Source organism: Pelophylax lessonae (genome assembly GCF_965119305.1).
Source record: "Pelophylax lessonae genome assembly, chromosome: 2".
Taxonomy (NCBI): domain Eukaryota; kingdom Metazoa; phylum Chordata; class Amphibia; order Anura; family Ranidae; genus Pelophylax; species Pelophylax lessonae.
The window spans coordinates 354,055,421-354,070,440 of record NC_138769.1 but is presented as its reverse complement, the minus strand read 5'-3'; the positions used below and the strand labels follow the sequence as shown (position 1 = coordinate 354,070,440).

The 15,020-nt window shown below is 44.8% G+C and overlaps 1 protein-coding gene across 1 annotated transcript in view; it reads left to right on the top strand.

The window, feature by feature from the left end:
* Positions 1–2,247: 2,247 nt before the first annotated feature.
* Positions 2,248–15,020, top strand: part of RRAGC (Ras related GTP binding C) — a 69,801-nt gene continuing 57,028 nt past the window's right edge. Inside the window, exon 1 of the mRNA XM_082248351.1 lies at positions 2,248–2,547. Coding sequence (XP_082104477.1) covers positions 2,368–2,547 — 180 coding nt within the window. The 5' untranslated portion in view covers positions 2,248–2,367. The remainder of the gene's footprint in view (positions 2,548–15,020) is intronic.

The window sequence follows — 15,020 nt, the reverse complement described above, 5'->3', positions numbered from 1 at the left end:
ATTTGCCATTGAACACCAGAATTGGCAGGTCCACAGCTGGCGCCCTGTACCTTTCACAGATGAGACCAGGTTCACTCTGAGCATGTGACAGATGGCAAAAGGTTGAAGCTGTGGAGAATGTTTTGCTGCCTGTAACATTGTTCAGCATGACCGGTTTGGTGGTGGGTCAGTGATGGTCTGAGGAGGCATATCCATGAAGGGACGCACAGACCTTTACAGGCTACACAATGGCACCCTGACTGCCATTAGGTATCACCATTGTCAAACCCCATGCTGGTGCAGCGGGTCCTGGGTTCCTACTGGTGCACGACAATACCCGGCCTCATGTGGTGAGAGTTTGCAGCCCGTTCCTGGAAGATGAAGGAATTGATATCATTGAATGGCCCCCACGCTCGTGTGACCTAAATTCAAAAGAACACCATTATATTTCAGTCCATCCGCCGCTGCCAGGTTGCACCTCAGTCTCATTAGGAGCTCAGTGATGCCCTGGTCCAGATCTGGGAGAAAATACCCCAGAACATCTGTCATCTCATTAACAGCATGTCCCGACGTTGTCAGGCATGCATACAAGCAGGTGGGAGTACCATTTTGAGTTGCTGCAATAACATTTTAGCAACATGGACTGGCCTGCTGCATCATTTTTTCATTTTGATTTTCAGATTGTCTTTAAAGCGGAGTTCCGGGCACAAAAACGATATTTTTTTTTTGTGCCCGTCCGCTAGTTCAGCCTAACCTGAAAAGGAATTGGATAGTTAGATTTTTTTTTTTTTTAAAACTCACCTTGTAATTGACGATCGTAAATACTCACCTATGACAGCTTCCTCCTCCAGCGCCGAGGCTCTCCCCGTCACTTCCTGCCTCGCAATGATTCCTGGGAGCTAAACGTCATAGCTCCCAGGAATCAATGCGCCGCACCGGCCCCGCTCGTCATTTCCGGGCGACGCCGCATTCCCCTGCTAAACAGCTTCTGGGCATGCCCAGAAGCTGTTTAGGAATGCGGCGCTGCACCGGAAGTGACGAGAGGGGCCGGTGCGGCGCATTCTGGGACACGAAGACGCGGAAGAAGACAGAGAAGAGGACCGCGCCGGCTTCAGCTGCCCACAACCGAGATGGAAACGCTGTGGAAGAAAACTTCTAAGTAAGTATTTCTTCTAAAAGGTAAGTGCGAACCGGGACAGATCAGAGGCTAGCCATTGTGGAATGTGCTAGCCCTGACTGTCCCGGGGGTATGTTCAAAAAAAAAAACGTTTCTCTGCCCGGAACTCCACTTTAAATTCAGTCCTCTGTAGGTTGATAATTTTAATTTCCATCAAACGAAGTGACATCCTTTCATTCCTAACACATTACCCAGTCCACATCAGTATACATATCCAGCATGATATTTTTCCCCATTTAAATCTGATGTGTTTTCAAAGTGTTCCTTTCATTTTTTTTTTTGTAAAAAGTGTAAAAAGGTTGGGGGTTCTAAGTCATTTTTTAGCAAAAAATATAGATTTTTTTTTCTTGTAAGCAACAAATATGAGAGAAAGGCTTCATCTTCAAGTGGTTAAAGTGTATTCCCCCCCAAAAAAATGCGTTTGAAAAATTAATGTGCAAATAAATACCGGGTGACATAACAAATTGCAACGATTTTATTCTCTAAGGTCTCTGCCAAAAAAAAAAAAATATATATATATATATATATGTTTGGGATTCTGAGTCGTTTTCTAGCAATAATATGATTTTTCCATGTAGGAATGTCCGAATTAGCCCCTTATGGAAGTGGTTAAACAAGTTCCACCTTGTGCACACTGCAGTTGTTCTAAGAATCTCTCCGTCATTTTTCCTGCAGCTTTTACAATGGCACGCACAGCGCCTAGCTCTAACAAATACGATAATATACGGCCATATTATTGCAAAGTGGACATCTATTTCCGCCTAGTCAGGAAACCTTTCTCCCTCAGTCAGGGCACCGCGCTGTAGGTTAAAGGTCACAAGCCACCTCCCCCCCCTCCTCTACTCGGTCAGGTGACAGCTCCCCACATGACTGCATGTTCAACCGACCTTGCTGGGCGGGTTTGTTTGGCGAACTCGCCTCTTAACCAATCAGAAAGCAGTAGCATTCAGCTTTCTCACCAATGAGGAGGCGCTACGCAGAAACAGGGCTGGTGCTGCAGGAAGGATTCGGTAGCTACCAGAAAAAAAAAGAAGTAGGGAGAAATAATCAGGCGGTGTGTAGTAGAACGAGCGGGTACCTTTCCAGGGTGTTGTTGGACCAGGACCGGCCTGAAGGTGTATCGGGCTGACCGGGGCGTCACGTGACACAGCGGCAGCCAGATTATGGTGACTGGGGGATCGCAGCGGCGGTGCTAGTGACTATCCAGCGACATGTCTATACAGTACCCCGGGGAGGAACAGCTCAGCTATGGGGTGGCCGACTCCTTCCCTAAGGACTTCGGCTATGGGGCTGATGAGTCGGAGATGGACGAGAGCTCGACCTCCTCAGACAGCAAACCCCGGATCCTGCTCATGGGGATGAGGCGCAGCGGGAAATCCTCCATCCAGAAGGTGAGGCCTCCATTACCGATCACTCTGATTTCTAGCATCCCTTGTGAGGATAGCTGGGCCTCTGTTCCCTTCAAACCTTTATCAGGCCCCATTCACACCTCACTGTTTTGTAGCTTGAAGGAGGAAAAAAAATCAATAATTCTCTATGGAAATGGTTCACATCTCTACACCAAGTCGCCTGAAGCGCAAGCAAAGTTCTGGAGCTTACGTAACTCAAATTGGGCAGATTTGCGTGTTTTTATACGCATAGAAATTAATTACGCATAGAAATGAATGGGGAAGCGTTTTTGTGCGCATTCGTGCTATTTTGCCGCATGTTTTTGCGTGATTTTTCAGCTCAAGTGAAAAAAAATCGAATCTGCAAATGAAAACGTAAAATTTACAATTAACGATATAACTCATTAATACAAATTGTATTATTATGTAAGAATCGGCCCTAAACTTAAATATATTAAGTTAATTATTAATAGTAATAAACGCCCAAACCTGAACAAAAAAATAATTATTATTGTATTTTGTGTAAGACCCCCCTTCACACATGCGCAGACTTTTTGTCCGTTTTTATTCATTTATTTTTTCATCCATCGACAGATTTAAAAAAAAAAAAAAAAGCAGCAGTGCTTCTCTATGGTAAAACGGATGTAAATGGATGATCATTGTCATCTGTCAACATCCATTTTTTTAAACAGATCAAAGTTCTATTTTTCTAACGTTCAAAAAAAAAAAAAAATGGATTGGACAAAAAACATGTAAACTGACGGTCCATTTTGCATTGGTAGTGGAAAAAAATGATCAGCTGATGAAAAACTGATGAATACTTAATCCATTTTGACCTGACTGAGCTGATGAAGTGAACAGTCCACATGTGTAAGTCCCCGTTCACACTGGGGGCGACCTGGTCGCCTCACAGGTCGCCGTAGGTCGCCTTCCATAGGGAAGCTGCGGACCCGTTCTAATAGGAGCGACACAAGTCGCTCCGACTTAGAAAAAGGGTCCGGAGCTTCTTTGGAGCGACCGTCATAGACTTCAATGTTATGAAGTCCGTGCCGGCCGCTCTGAGGTCGCGGTGCGCTGCTCGCACCGCGACCTCGGAGGTCGCCCCTGGAAGTCGGATCGCCCCAGTGTGAACGGGGCCTTAAAGGGGCCTTGGGGTGTTTTGTTGTTTAGTCATGTGTGACTCTTTGTGACCTCATGGACCATAGCGCGCCAGGCTTTTCTGTCCTCCCCTGACTTCCGGAGCTTTCTTAAAGCGGAGTTCCGGCCACGAAAATGTTTTTTTCAATAAAAATACCCCCGGGACACTCAGGGCTAGTACATTCCACAATGGATAGCCTCTGTACTGTCCCGAGCAATGTTCCCTTTAATCTGCCAGTCTAATTGAAGGTCCCACGCAGCACAAATTCAGACTGCGCAGACGACATGAAGGTAGTGAGTCACTACCTTCACATCATCTGCGGCTGCCCGGTCTGATTTTAGTGACCCCTACTGAAGAAGTCAACGTTTGGTAAGCGCCAACGTAACGTAGGGGCGGAGCCTGCGTGCTGGATGCTGGTGTTCCATGAAAAAAACCATACCCATGAAAATTCCCTACCCTCGTCACTTCCGGTGCACCTACATCATGGAACAGCTGAGCAGCTTAGCAGTGCGCATGCTCAGAGCTCCGGAGGGTAGGGAATTTTCACAGTAGTGTGTTGTAACATTACCCTGCATCAGCTGTTGCCGCGGTTACATTAAAACATCTCAGCTGCAACATGAAATCATCTCCGCTCCGACCCCTGTCACTTCCCTGATCTCGGCTACTAAATGTAAAAGCGGCGGCGGGTCTATGAAAATATAAATCACGGAGCCGAGATCTCCGTGATTCATATTTTCATACACCTGCCACTTTTACATATAGGAGCCAAAATCAGGGAAGTGACGGGGGTAGGAGCGGAGATGATTTTATGTTGCAGCCGAGATGTTTTAATGTAACCGCGGCAACAGCTGATGCAGGGTAATGTTACAGCACACTACCATGAAAATTCCCTACCCTTTGTAGCTTCGAGCATGCGCACTGCTAAGCTGCTCAGCTGTTCAATGACGTATCCGGAGCTGTGAGCATGCGCAGTGCTAAGCTGCTCAGCTGTTCCATGACGTATCCGGAGCTGTGAGCATGCGCAGTGCTAAGCTGCTCAGCTGTTCCATGACGTATCCGGAGCTGTGAGCATGCGCAGTGCTAAGCTGCTCAGCTGTTCCATGATGTATGTAACAGGAAGTGACGAGGGTAGGTATGTTTCACGAGGTATGGTTTTTTAACGTTACACCGTCTCTCTTTCTGGAACTGTACTAGGCTAGCTGACTGCTATGCGCGATTGAAGCGCCTGCATTGTGCCTTATGTAATCGGGGAGAGGCTGGCTGGAGTCTCCTGGGCTTGTGGAGGTGAGAGACCACTTCACATGATGGGATTATAGATCACTCAAAAAGGAATACTGGATTGTTTGTGTGGACACTTGGGAGTACTGCACTTTTGATATCATTTTGTATGGACACTGTGGATGATCACACCGTTATTACAACATGTGAAGTGCGCAATTAAAATCAAAAATATATTATCCTTAGATATGCGTCCTTGTAAATTACAAGGACACATATCTAAGGATTATATATTTTTGATTTTAATTGTTTGGATTGTGCACATCACATGTTATGAATATGAGTAATAACACTGTTCCTTTTATTAAAATCTGGCGCACAATTAGTCTGCTCAGTCTAAAGGTTTGCGCTCAGAAATTTTTTTATTTGCTCAGCACAGTAAAAAATTAGAGGTAACATTGGTCCCGGGTCGCACTTAACCTTTTTAGAAGAAATACTTACCTTGAAAATTTCTTCTTCAGCGCTGCCATCTCGGATGTGGGCAGCTGAAGTCAGCGCGTCCTCTTCTGCGTCCTCTTCCGTGTCCTCTTCTCCCAGAATGCGCCTGCACCGGCCCCGCTCGTCACTTCCGGTGCGGGCACGTCATCCCTCCACAGCTTCTGGGCATGCCCAGAAACTGTTTAGCAGGGAATAAGGCGCCGCACCGGAAGTGACGAGCGGGGCCGGTGCAGGCGCATTGATTCCTGGGAGCGATGACGTTCAGCTCCCAGGAATCAATGCAAAGAGGAAGTGACGTCGGGGGGGCGCGGCCGCAGATGGAGAAAGTGGAAGAAAGGTGAGTATATTTTTCTTCAATAACAAGGTAAGTAAACAAAAAAAAAAATCATAACTATCCATTGCTTTTTCAGGTGACCAAAAGCAAGCGGATGGCCCAAAATCAATTATGTCGATTTTGTGGCCGGAACTCCGCTTTAACTACATGTTCAATGTTTCCTTGATGCTATCTGTCCATCTTACTTTCTGTCGTCCTTCTCTCCTGTTTCCCAGCATCAGGATCAATGAGTCCTCTCCACATTAGGTGGCCACAGTATGAGTTTCAGCTTCAGGATCTGTGTTAAGAGTCTTCTCCAATTCCATAGTTCAAAAACATAAATTCTTCGGCATTCAGCCTTCCTTATGGTCCAACTGGTTCACAGCCATAGGTTACTACTGGGAATACCATAGCTTTGACTGTATGGCACTCTGTCGGTAGGGGGATGTCTCTGCTTGTTATAATAAAGTTGTCTAGGTTTGCTATTGCTTTTCTCCCAAGAAGCAAGCATCTCTTAATTTCATGGCTATACTCGCTGTCTGCTGTTATCTTGGAGCCTAGGAAGATAAAATCTGTCAGTGTTTTAATTTCTTCTCCTTCTATTTGCCAAGGAGTGTTGGGACCAGTTGCCATGATCTTAGTTTTCTTAATGTTCAATCTCAGGCCAGCTTTTGCGCTCTTCTCTCTTACCTTCATTGAGTGACCCTTTAGTTCTTCACTTTCTGCCATTAGTGTGGTATCATCTGCATATCTCAGGTTGTTGATATTTCTCCCTGCGATCTTAACCATTTAAGTCCCGGAAGATTTTACCCCCTTCCTGACCAGGCCCTATTTTGCTATTCGGCACTGCGTGATTTTAACGGACAATTGCGCGGTCGTGCGACGCTGTACCCAAATGAAATTGACGTAATTTTTCCCCCCACAAAGAGCTTTCTTTTGGTGGTATTTGATCACCTGTGTGATTTTTACTTTTTGCACTATAAACAAAAAAAGAGCAACAATTTTGAAAAAATAATATTTTTCACTTTTTTTATATGAAATTCCCCACAAAAAAAATGTAAAAATCAAAATTTTTTAACATTTTAGGCCAATTTGTTTTCTGCTACATATGTTTGGTTAAAAAAAAAATCGCAATATGCGTATTTTGATTGGTTTGCGCAAAAAATATTGCGTTTACTAAGGGAAAGATTTCTGTCATTTTTGGTGTTTTTTTTTTTAATGAGTAATGGCGGCGATCTGTGATTTTTTTTTTTTTTTTTTTTTTTTTTTCTTCGGGACTGCGACATTGCGGCGGACAGATCGGACCCTTGACTGACATTTTTGACACTTTTGGGGGTGCAGTTAGATCAGGGAGAATGACAGCCGGCTTTGTTTACATCAGCCGCCTGCCTTTCTCCCTCTCCACCGGGAGATCTAGAGTGACCAACGGACATCGGGTCCGCCGGTCACACACGTGGACTTGTTGGGGAACGAGCTAGAGGCTCACAGGCTAGCGACGTAGTACTACGTCACTTTGCCTGTATGGGGCTGAACGCCGCAATAGTTGTGCGGCGGTCGGCAAGTGGTTAAAGCGGAGTTCCACACAAAAGTGGATTGTCTGCTCATTTACTTCCTCCCCCTCCCCCCCGGTGCCACATTTGGCACCTTTCAGGGGGGAGCAGGTACCTGTTTTGACAGGTACCTGCTCCCCACTTCTGGGAAGGTTGGCCCCCTCCTCCTTCCCCCTGCCACTAGCCAATCCGAATGAGCAGTGTGCTTCACGTATGCGCAATAGGGACCCGCCTGTGAAGCCAGAAGGCTTCACTGACGGGTTCCCTTACTGGCAATGGCAGCACCCGACAGCCGATGGAAACATCGGCTGTGGTGCCAACATTGCTGGACTCTAGTTAGGTAAGTGGCCTAATATTAAAAGTCAGCAGCTACAGTAAAGGGATGATCAACATCCTTGTCATAGCATGGGCAGTGCGAGATCAAGGCTTCCTCCAAAGCATCCAATCAGATCGCGATCATTTTGATCAGATGCTTGTATGGCCGGTAATGGCATGTAATCAACAAACCAAAACCGAAAGTAATGATATCCTCTTTTCTTCCAGGATCATTTGTCACAGATGAAGGGGAGGAACAGTTCCTCCTTCTCCTCATTGTTTAGCTAGCCTGACTGTGTGTGGCGGTCCTGGGCTCCCTGGAGGATTAGGAGAGCCTGGAAAAGTGGAGGGCATCCATGCCCTGTAAAAGTAATATGGCAGCTGTAGCACTGTTTGCATCACTTTTACAGTAAAGCCCAAAAGCATAACATTTTCATGCCTGGATCATAACTGTAGCCATAATCCTGGTATAACCACTTCTGCCCAAGGACATATAGGTATGTCCTTATGGCTGGAAGTGGTTAAAATAAATGAATGTGAAATTAATAAAATTAATGCAGCCACTACCTAGAGATGTAAAGTTTCTGGAAATTTTGAAGCCATGGGGAAAAAAAAAGAAAATGTTAAAAATATGTTTGGAAAATTGAAGGAAAAATTCATTATAGGGTAGTTCTACAAATTGAAAGTTGTTTTGTTACACTGGGAAGGTGAAATACAGTGTATATAAAATGATTATGCTTGAAATAAGAGCACAGCTTATTCAGTAAATCTAAACTTGCCTAGACTGAGAACTCTAGAGGGAAAAGCTACTCGCACTTTAATTCTGGTCCTCATTGCTTCATTGCATAAAAAAAAATTCTAATGTCTTTAGGGCACCTCTGGCATGCCAGCATGTGTTTGGTCATCCTTGTAGCATTGGAAAATAATATTTCTTCTCGCAATATTTGCAAATTGCAGCTTTGCGCTCAGTAGAAATTGCAAAGGAAACGTTTCCAAACTCCAAATGTTGGTAAAATCAATTTACTGACCAGACTAAAGGGAAACATTTAATAGGAATCATTTAAAAGTTAAACTAATTTTTCAAATTTACCCTCTTACCTGTCAGCTAAGGCCTGAGAGGAAATCAACTATTATCTATCCCAACAACCTCCTAACTGAAGGCGATAAAAGATGGAGCCCACAAGCAAACTAAACTGGAGCCTTTCCACCTGCAGTGCCTGCTAAGTGGCAGAAATGCATGCTTCTCTTGTTTGAGAACTACAGTGTTAAGCCCCGTACACACGTACCGATTGTCGGCCGTAAATATTCGGCCGATGACCGATCGGCCGATTGTCGGCTTGTTAGTATGATGCTTCCGACAGCCGACAGCGCATTTTCGGCCGAACAGAATCTGTCGTGCAGGCATTAAAATTTTTGTTGGCCAACACCAGAACGGCCGATTGTTCGCCAGTCAGTACAGAATTCGGCCAACAATCTGCAGATTTGCAAGACTGGGCATGCTCAGAAAAGAAAAAAGACAAGAAAAGTGAACCATCACATGACGTCACTTCTGCAGTCGGCTGTTGTTGGCCGACAAAATTTGTGTGCAGTCTTTTGCCGTTTTCAGCGGACAGGACATCCCTGAACAAAAGACGGCCGATCGGTCGGTCGACGATCGGTACGTGTGTACGAGGCATTACTTGAATTTTATTCCAGGATTTGCTTGTCGTAAGCTAAAAAAAACTTGCAATAATTTAAAACTTACATAAAGTTTCAGGAATCTTTCATTAAGGTCTTTTGTTATAGTTTCTATACCATGTCATAGATATATTTCTTTTTAATTTTAAAAAATTTTCAGAGAAAAAACAAAAAATTGTTTTGGAAAAAAAAATGGAAAGGCCTTCCCATCTCTAGCCATCACATATAAGGAGCTTTGGGGTGCAACCCTATCATTTTTTGTTTAGATATTCTTTAATTTAGGGCAAATAACAAAAATGTCCCTTAACAAGGGTCCCATTGGTGTGCAATGGAAATAAAGACATTCAAGTTTGTCAGGCACAGATTTTGGTGCTTGCATGATTTGCAAGAAGTTTTTTTCTTTTTATCGACAAATGGTGCTAAATGTTCAACTAATCAAAATCAAATTGCAACAAATGAGAAACCCAGAGGAGTAAACGAGCCCTCAATTCTGCAGTGTGATCTGCCTGTATATGAATACCATAAGGGTGGATATTGATTTCCACAGGCCTGTTGCCAAGCACTAGGTACCACTGTAAGGGCTCTTTCACACGTCGGACGGACTCAGTTTTTCACAGCGGGGGGATCGATCACTGAGCAGGCGGATGACCGCTGTAGGGCTGCAACTAACGATTAATTTGTCTGTCGACTAATCTATCGATTATTTTTACGATTAGTCGACTAATCTAACGATTATTTTTAGTTTATTTTTTTTGCTTAATTTAGTGTTTTTTTGATTAGCTAATTAATCCTGTAATTAATACAGACCCCTCAGTAAGCCCCCTCCCAGTACAGACCCCACAGTAAGCCCTCCCACCTAGTACAGACCACTTAGTAAGCCCCCCTCCCAGTGCAGACCCCTCAGTAAGCCCTTCCACCTAGTACAGACCACTTACTAAGCCCCCCTCCCAGTACAGACCCCTCCAGTAAGCCCTCCCACCCAGTACAGACCACTTAGTAAGCCCCCCCCTCCCAGTGCAGACCCCTCAGTAAGCCCTCCCACCTAGTACAGACCCCTTAGTAAGCCCCCCCTCCCAGTGCAGACCCCTCAGTAAGCCCTGTACTAGGTGGGAGGGCTTACTGAGGGGTCTGCACTGGGAGGGGGGGCTTACTAAGGGGTCTGTACTAGGTGGGAGGGCTTACTGAGGGGTCTGCACTGGAAGGGGGGCTTACTAAGTGGTCTGCACTGTACAGACCACTTAGTAAGCCCCCCTCCCAGTACACTAGTACAGACCCCCCAGTAAGCCCTCCCACCTAGTACAGACCCCTTAGTAAGCCCCCCCTCCCAGTGCAGACCCCTCAGTAAGCCCTCCCACCCAGTACAGACTGTACTAGGTGGGAGGGCTTACTGAGGGGTCTGCACTGGGAGGGGGGGCTTACTAAGGGGTCTGTACTAGGGGGGAGGGCTTACTGGGGGGTCTGTACTGGGAGGGGGGCTTACTAAGTGGTCTGTACTGTACAGACCACTTAGTAAGCCCCCCCCTCCCAGTACAGACCCCCCAGTAAGCCCTCCCACCTAGTACAGGCCATTACAAGCCGGTGTAGCGCCGCACATGTGATATGTCTAAGTAGCTGGGTGATCGGGGAGGATGGCGAATGTGTGTTGCAGGAGAAGCTGTGGCAGTACAGGGAGTACAGGGGTGCTGGAGACGGTCAGCGCTCACCTCTTGTCTCCGACGGAGCCCGGCGGGGGAATTTCACCTGGCCGGCAATGCTTCAAGCGCCGCGCGGCGGCCGGCCAGGGGGCGTGTGACGTCACGTGTTGACGCGTCGACGCTTTTCACACACGTCGACGATTTTTTGTAGTTGACGCGTCGTGGCAGCCCTAGACCGCTGTTCTCCGCGCTGTGTGCGGAGACACAGCTGTCAGGTCCACATGCATCTCTATGGGGGAATCGGATGGGAACGGACCGTCTGGAAAATAGGGTTTCCATCCGTCCAGATTGGACGGGTCGGATGTTAGCAGACATGTCTCCGCTGACATCCGATGCCCCATAGAGATGCATGGGGTGACCGTTCAGATCTGCCTGTGTGAAAGGGGCCTTAGACTTTTTTTTTTTTTTTTTTTTTTTTTTTTTTTTTTTTTACACGGACGGCAGGCTCTGAATAGCAACCTCTGGTAAGAGTTAGTTTACAGGCATTTAGGAGGCAAAATTACTCCTCAAATGCCTGTTTTTCTACCCCAAGGAGAATTTAAAATGTAAATACTTTTCCGCAACTATGTGCGAAATGCAGTTATGGCAGTTGCGGAGCAGTAATATAATGTAAAATACCCTTTATGATCAAAATCTAGTCCCATTCACTTTAATGGGAACATTCCCAGGCAAAACTAGAGTGACGTAAATGCGTTCGTCTGTACTGCCCCATTAAGTGGTAAGGTAAACAGATGTGGGCTTCACTATTGCAATGCAGATGCTTGTTTTTTCTGTTGGGGTTTTTTTTTTTTTTTTTTTTTTATATAAACTTGACTTAATTAATGCAGCATGTACTACATTGGGTGGGCATATATGGAAAAGATCACTCAGATGATAGGAAATACATCACAAAAGGTTTTTAAAGGATACTAGGAAACTAAATAAATTCAAGTGCTCAGGTTGGACTATGCCAAAGACCAATACCTCCAGTAGTGCTATAATTTGGTCTTCGAGATTGTCCGATAGTTTATGGTCAATTTAACCTGACAGAATACGCTTTTACTACATACCTATTATCCTAGCATCAGTCAGCTTGTAGCCACTCTGAAGTTCCTCCACTTTGCTGCAGTGTAGTCTAGGCCATCTCACATTGCCGTATTGGTGACTGAATGACCAATTGGCAGGATTAGCCATTGCCACGTGATAGTTTTGCCTAGAGATAATGCTATATCAATTTTGAGAGCACAGATCTGCATTTTTTTTGGGCTGCTGTTGGCCTTTCTGCAATGCTTGGTATTAGAAAGGTGCTTTGACCGCTTTGTGCTTTAGGCTCTCTGCTAAGGCTGGTAGGTTTTAGTTGATTCCAGGTTCACTTGAAGCTACCCAGAACGTGTTTTTTTTTTTTTTTTTTTTCCCTTTTCTTTTCCACACACATTTGTAAACATGAGCAGGTAGATTTATGAGAATCTCTGAAAGCAACCTAACTGTAGCCACCATCCTGGTACCCTCCCAGGGCTATGCAAGGTCAGTTACCAAGCTGATGGTAAAAAAAATCATACCATTTTTCTTGGCAGATGCCTCGGACCATATTGTATGAGAACCCTACAGGCTGTAAAAAAACAATGAGCACTTTTCTCTGTACTCACAATAGAATATAGTATTTAAGGGATTTTCTCTCCGTATTTCCTAGCTACTTCATCCCAAGGTTATCTGTTACTGTAGTGTGCACATATTAAATTAATGGTGGACACACACTACAAAATTTTCCATGTATGATTCGAGCCTGACTAGTAGTGACTTCTATGCCCATTATGTGTCAGAACTTAAACAGCATTATCTTTCTCTTCCTCCTCTTTACGTGATCGTGTTTGTTTGACTATTAGCCATTCAGGCCAAAGCACAGCATCATGAGTATGTTACATGCAGATCCATACACAGGACTGGGCATACCTTGAATGGGCAATGTGACCGTTTCTGCCTGACTTTTAAATCCCCTTATCATAACATTGAGGATGACATAACATTTGTACTGTTTTAACTTCAGTCAAAACATCTTTGGGATTTTGTAACTCCATGTTTTATTGAAAAGGAAAGTTACCCTGTTACTACAGAATCCAAAACCACAAAATCCCATACCTGACAAGACGGCAGCCTTCAGTTTTGTATATGTGCATATATATTTTAATATCATTTTTTTTTTTTTTACTTTGTACTGTATACTTTATCATCCTTAACCAAGGGCCAGGTCATATCATATGCTGGTCATATGCTGTTTACGGCATATCTAAACATTGGAGACATAATTCCTTTTTTGAAGCCACCTTTTAAGTGAATCTTAAAGCAGAGTTCCACCCTGGAAAAATTTTTTTTTAGATAAAAATACCCCAGGGACAGTCAGGGCTAGTGCATTTAAGCAACGATAGCCTCTGAACTGTCCCCTGTTTCACTTACTTTTTTGAAGAAATACTTACCTTGAAAATGTCTTGTCCAGCGCTGCCATCTCAGGTGTGGGCAGATGAAGCCGGAGCGTCCTCTTCTGTGTCCTCTTTGGTGACGTCGGAGTCCCAGAATGCCCTGCACCGGCCCTGCTCGTCACTTACGGTGCAGGCACGTCATCCCTGCACAGCTTCTGGGCATGCCCAGAAGCTGTTCAGCAGGGAATGCTGCGCCTGCACCGGAAGTGACGAGCAGGGCCGGTACAGGCGCATTGACTCCTGGGATCGATGATGTTCATCTCCCAGGAGTCAATGCAAGCAGGAAGTGACGTCGACAGCCGTGTCTGTAGAGGGAGGAAGTGGAAGGAAGGTAAGTATATTTTCTTTAAAAACAAGGTAAGTGAATGAAAAAAAAAATTGTAATTATCCGATTGTTTTTCAGGTAGAAAAAAGCAAGCGGATGGTGAAAAGTACATTTTGAGGGTGGAAATTCCATTCCAAAATAAATACATGGAAAAGCTGAACTCCATTTACATGTGAACATAAACCTCCATATAATTTAGGTTTTTTTTTTTAATTAAAAAGTACATTTGTTGAACATGTTTTAGATTAGGTTGTGAAATCCTGCCTTTTATTTTCCTTTGATCTTAGGCACAGCAGTCCAAACTTTACATCCATCAGTATTCTCCAGTGCAGGGTTGCCCAACCTTTTGACCTTCCTGGGCCACATTTGAAGAAGAGGAATTGTCTTGGGCCATACATAAAATACACTAAAGGCCCGTACACACGTAGCGATTGTCGGCCGTAAATATTCGGCCAACGTCCGATCGGCCGATTGTCGGCTTGTTAGTATGATGCTTCCGACAACCGACTGCGACTTTTCGGCCGAACAGAATCTGGTGTGCAGGCTTTAAAATTTTTGTTGGCCAACACCAGAACGGCCGATTGTTCCTCAGTCAGTACAGAATTCGGCCGACAAACAGCAGATGAGAAAGACTGGGCATGCTCAGAGAAGAAAAAACACACGGAAAGTTAACAATCACATGACATCACTTCTGCAGTTGTTGGCCAACAAAATCCGTGTGCAGTCTTTAGCACTTTTCAACCGACAGGACAGCACCGGACAAAAGACGGCCGCTCGTTCGGCCGACAATCGCTACGTGTGTACGGGGCTTTACAATAAGAAAAGCTGATGAGCAGAAAAAGTCAGGCAGGTCACAAATGATCACCGATATACAGTGCCTTGCGAAAGTATTCGGCCCCCTTGAACTTTGCGACCTTTTGCCACATTTCAGGCTTCAAACATAAAGATATAAAACTAATTTTTTGTGAAAAATCAACAAGTGGGACACAATCATGAAGTGGAACGAAATTTATTGGATATTTCAAACATTTTTAACAAATAAAAAAACTGAAAAATTGGGCGTGCAAAATTATTCAGCCCCCTTAGTTAATACTTTGTAGCGCCACCTTTTGCTGCGATTACAGCTGTAAGTTGCTTGGGGTATGTCTCTATCAGTTTTGCACATCGAGAGACTGAAATTTTTGCCCATTCCTCCTTGCAAAACAGCTCGAGCTCAGTGAGGTTGGATGGAGAGCATTTGTGAACAGCAGTTTTCAGTTCTTTCCACAGATTCTCGATTGGATTCAGGTCTGGAC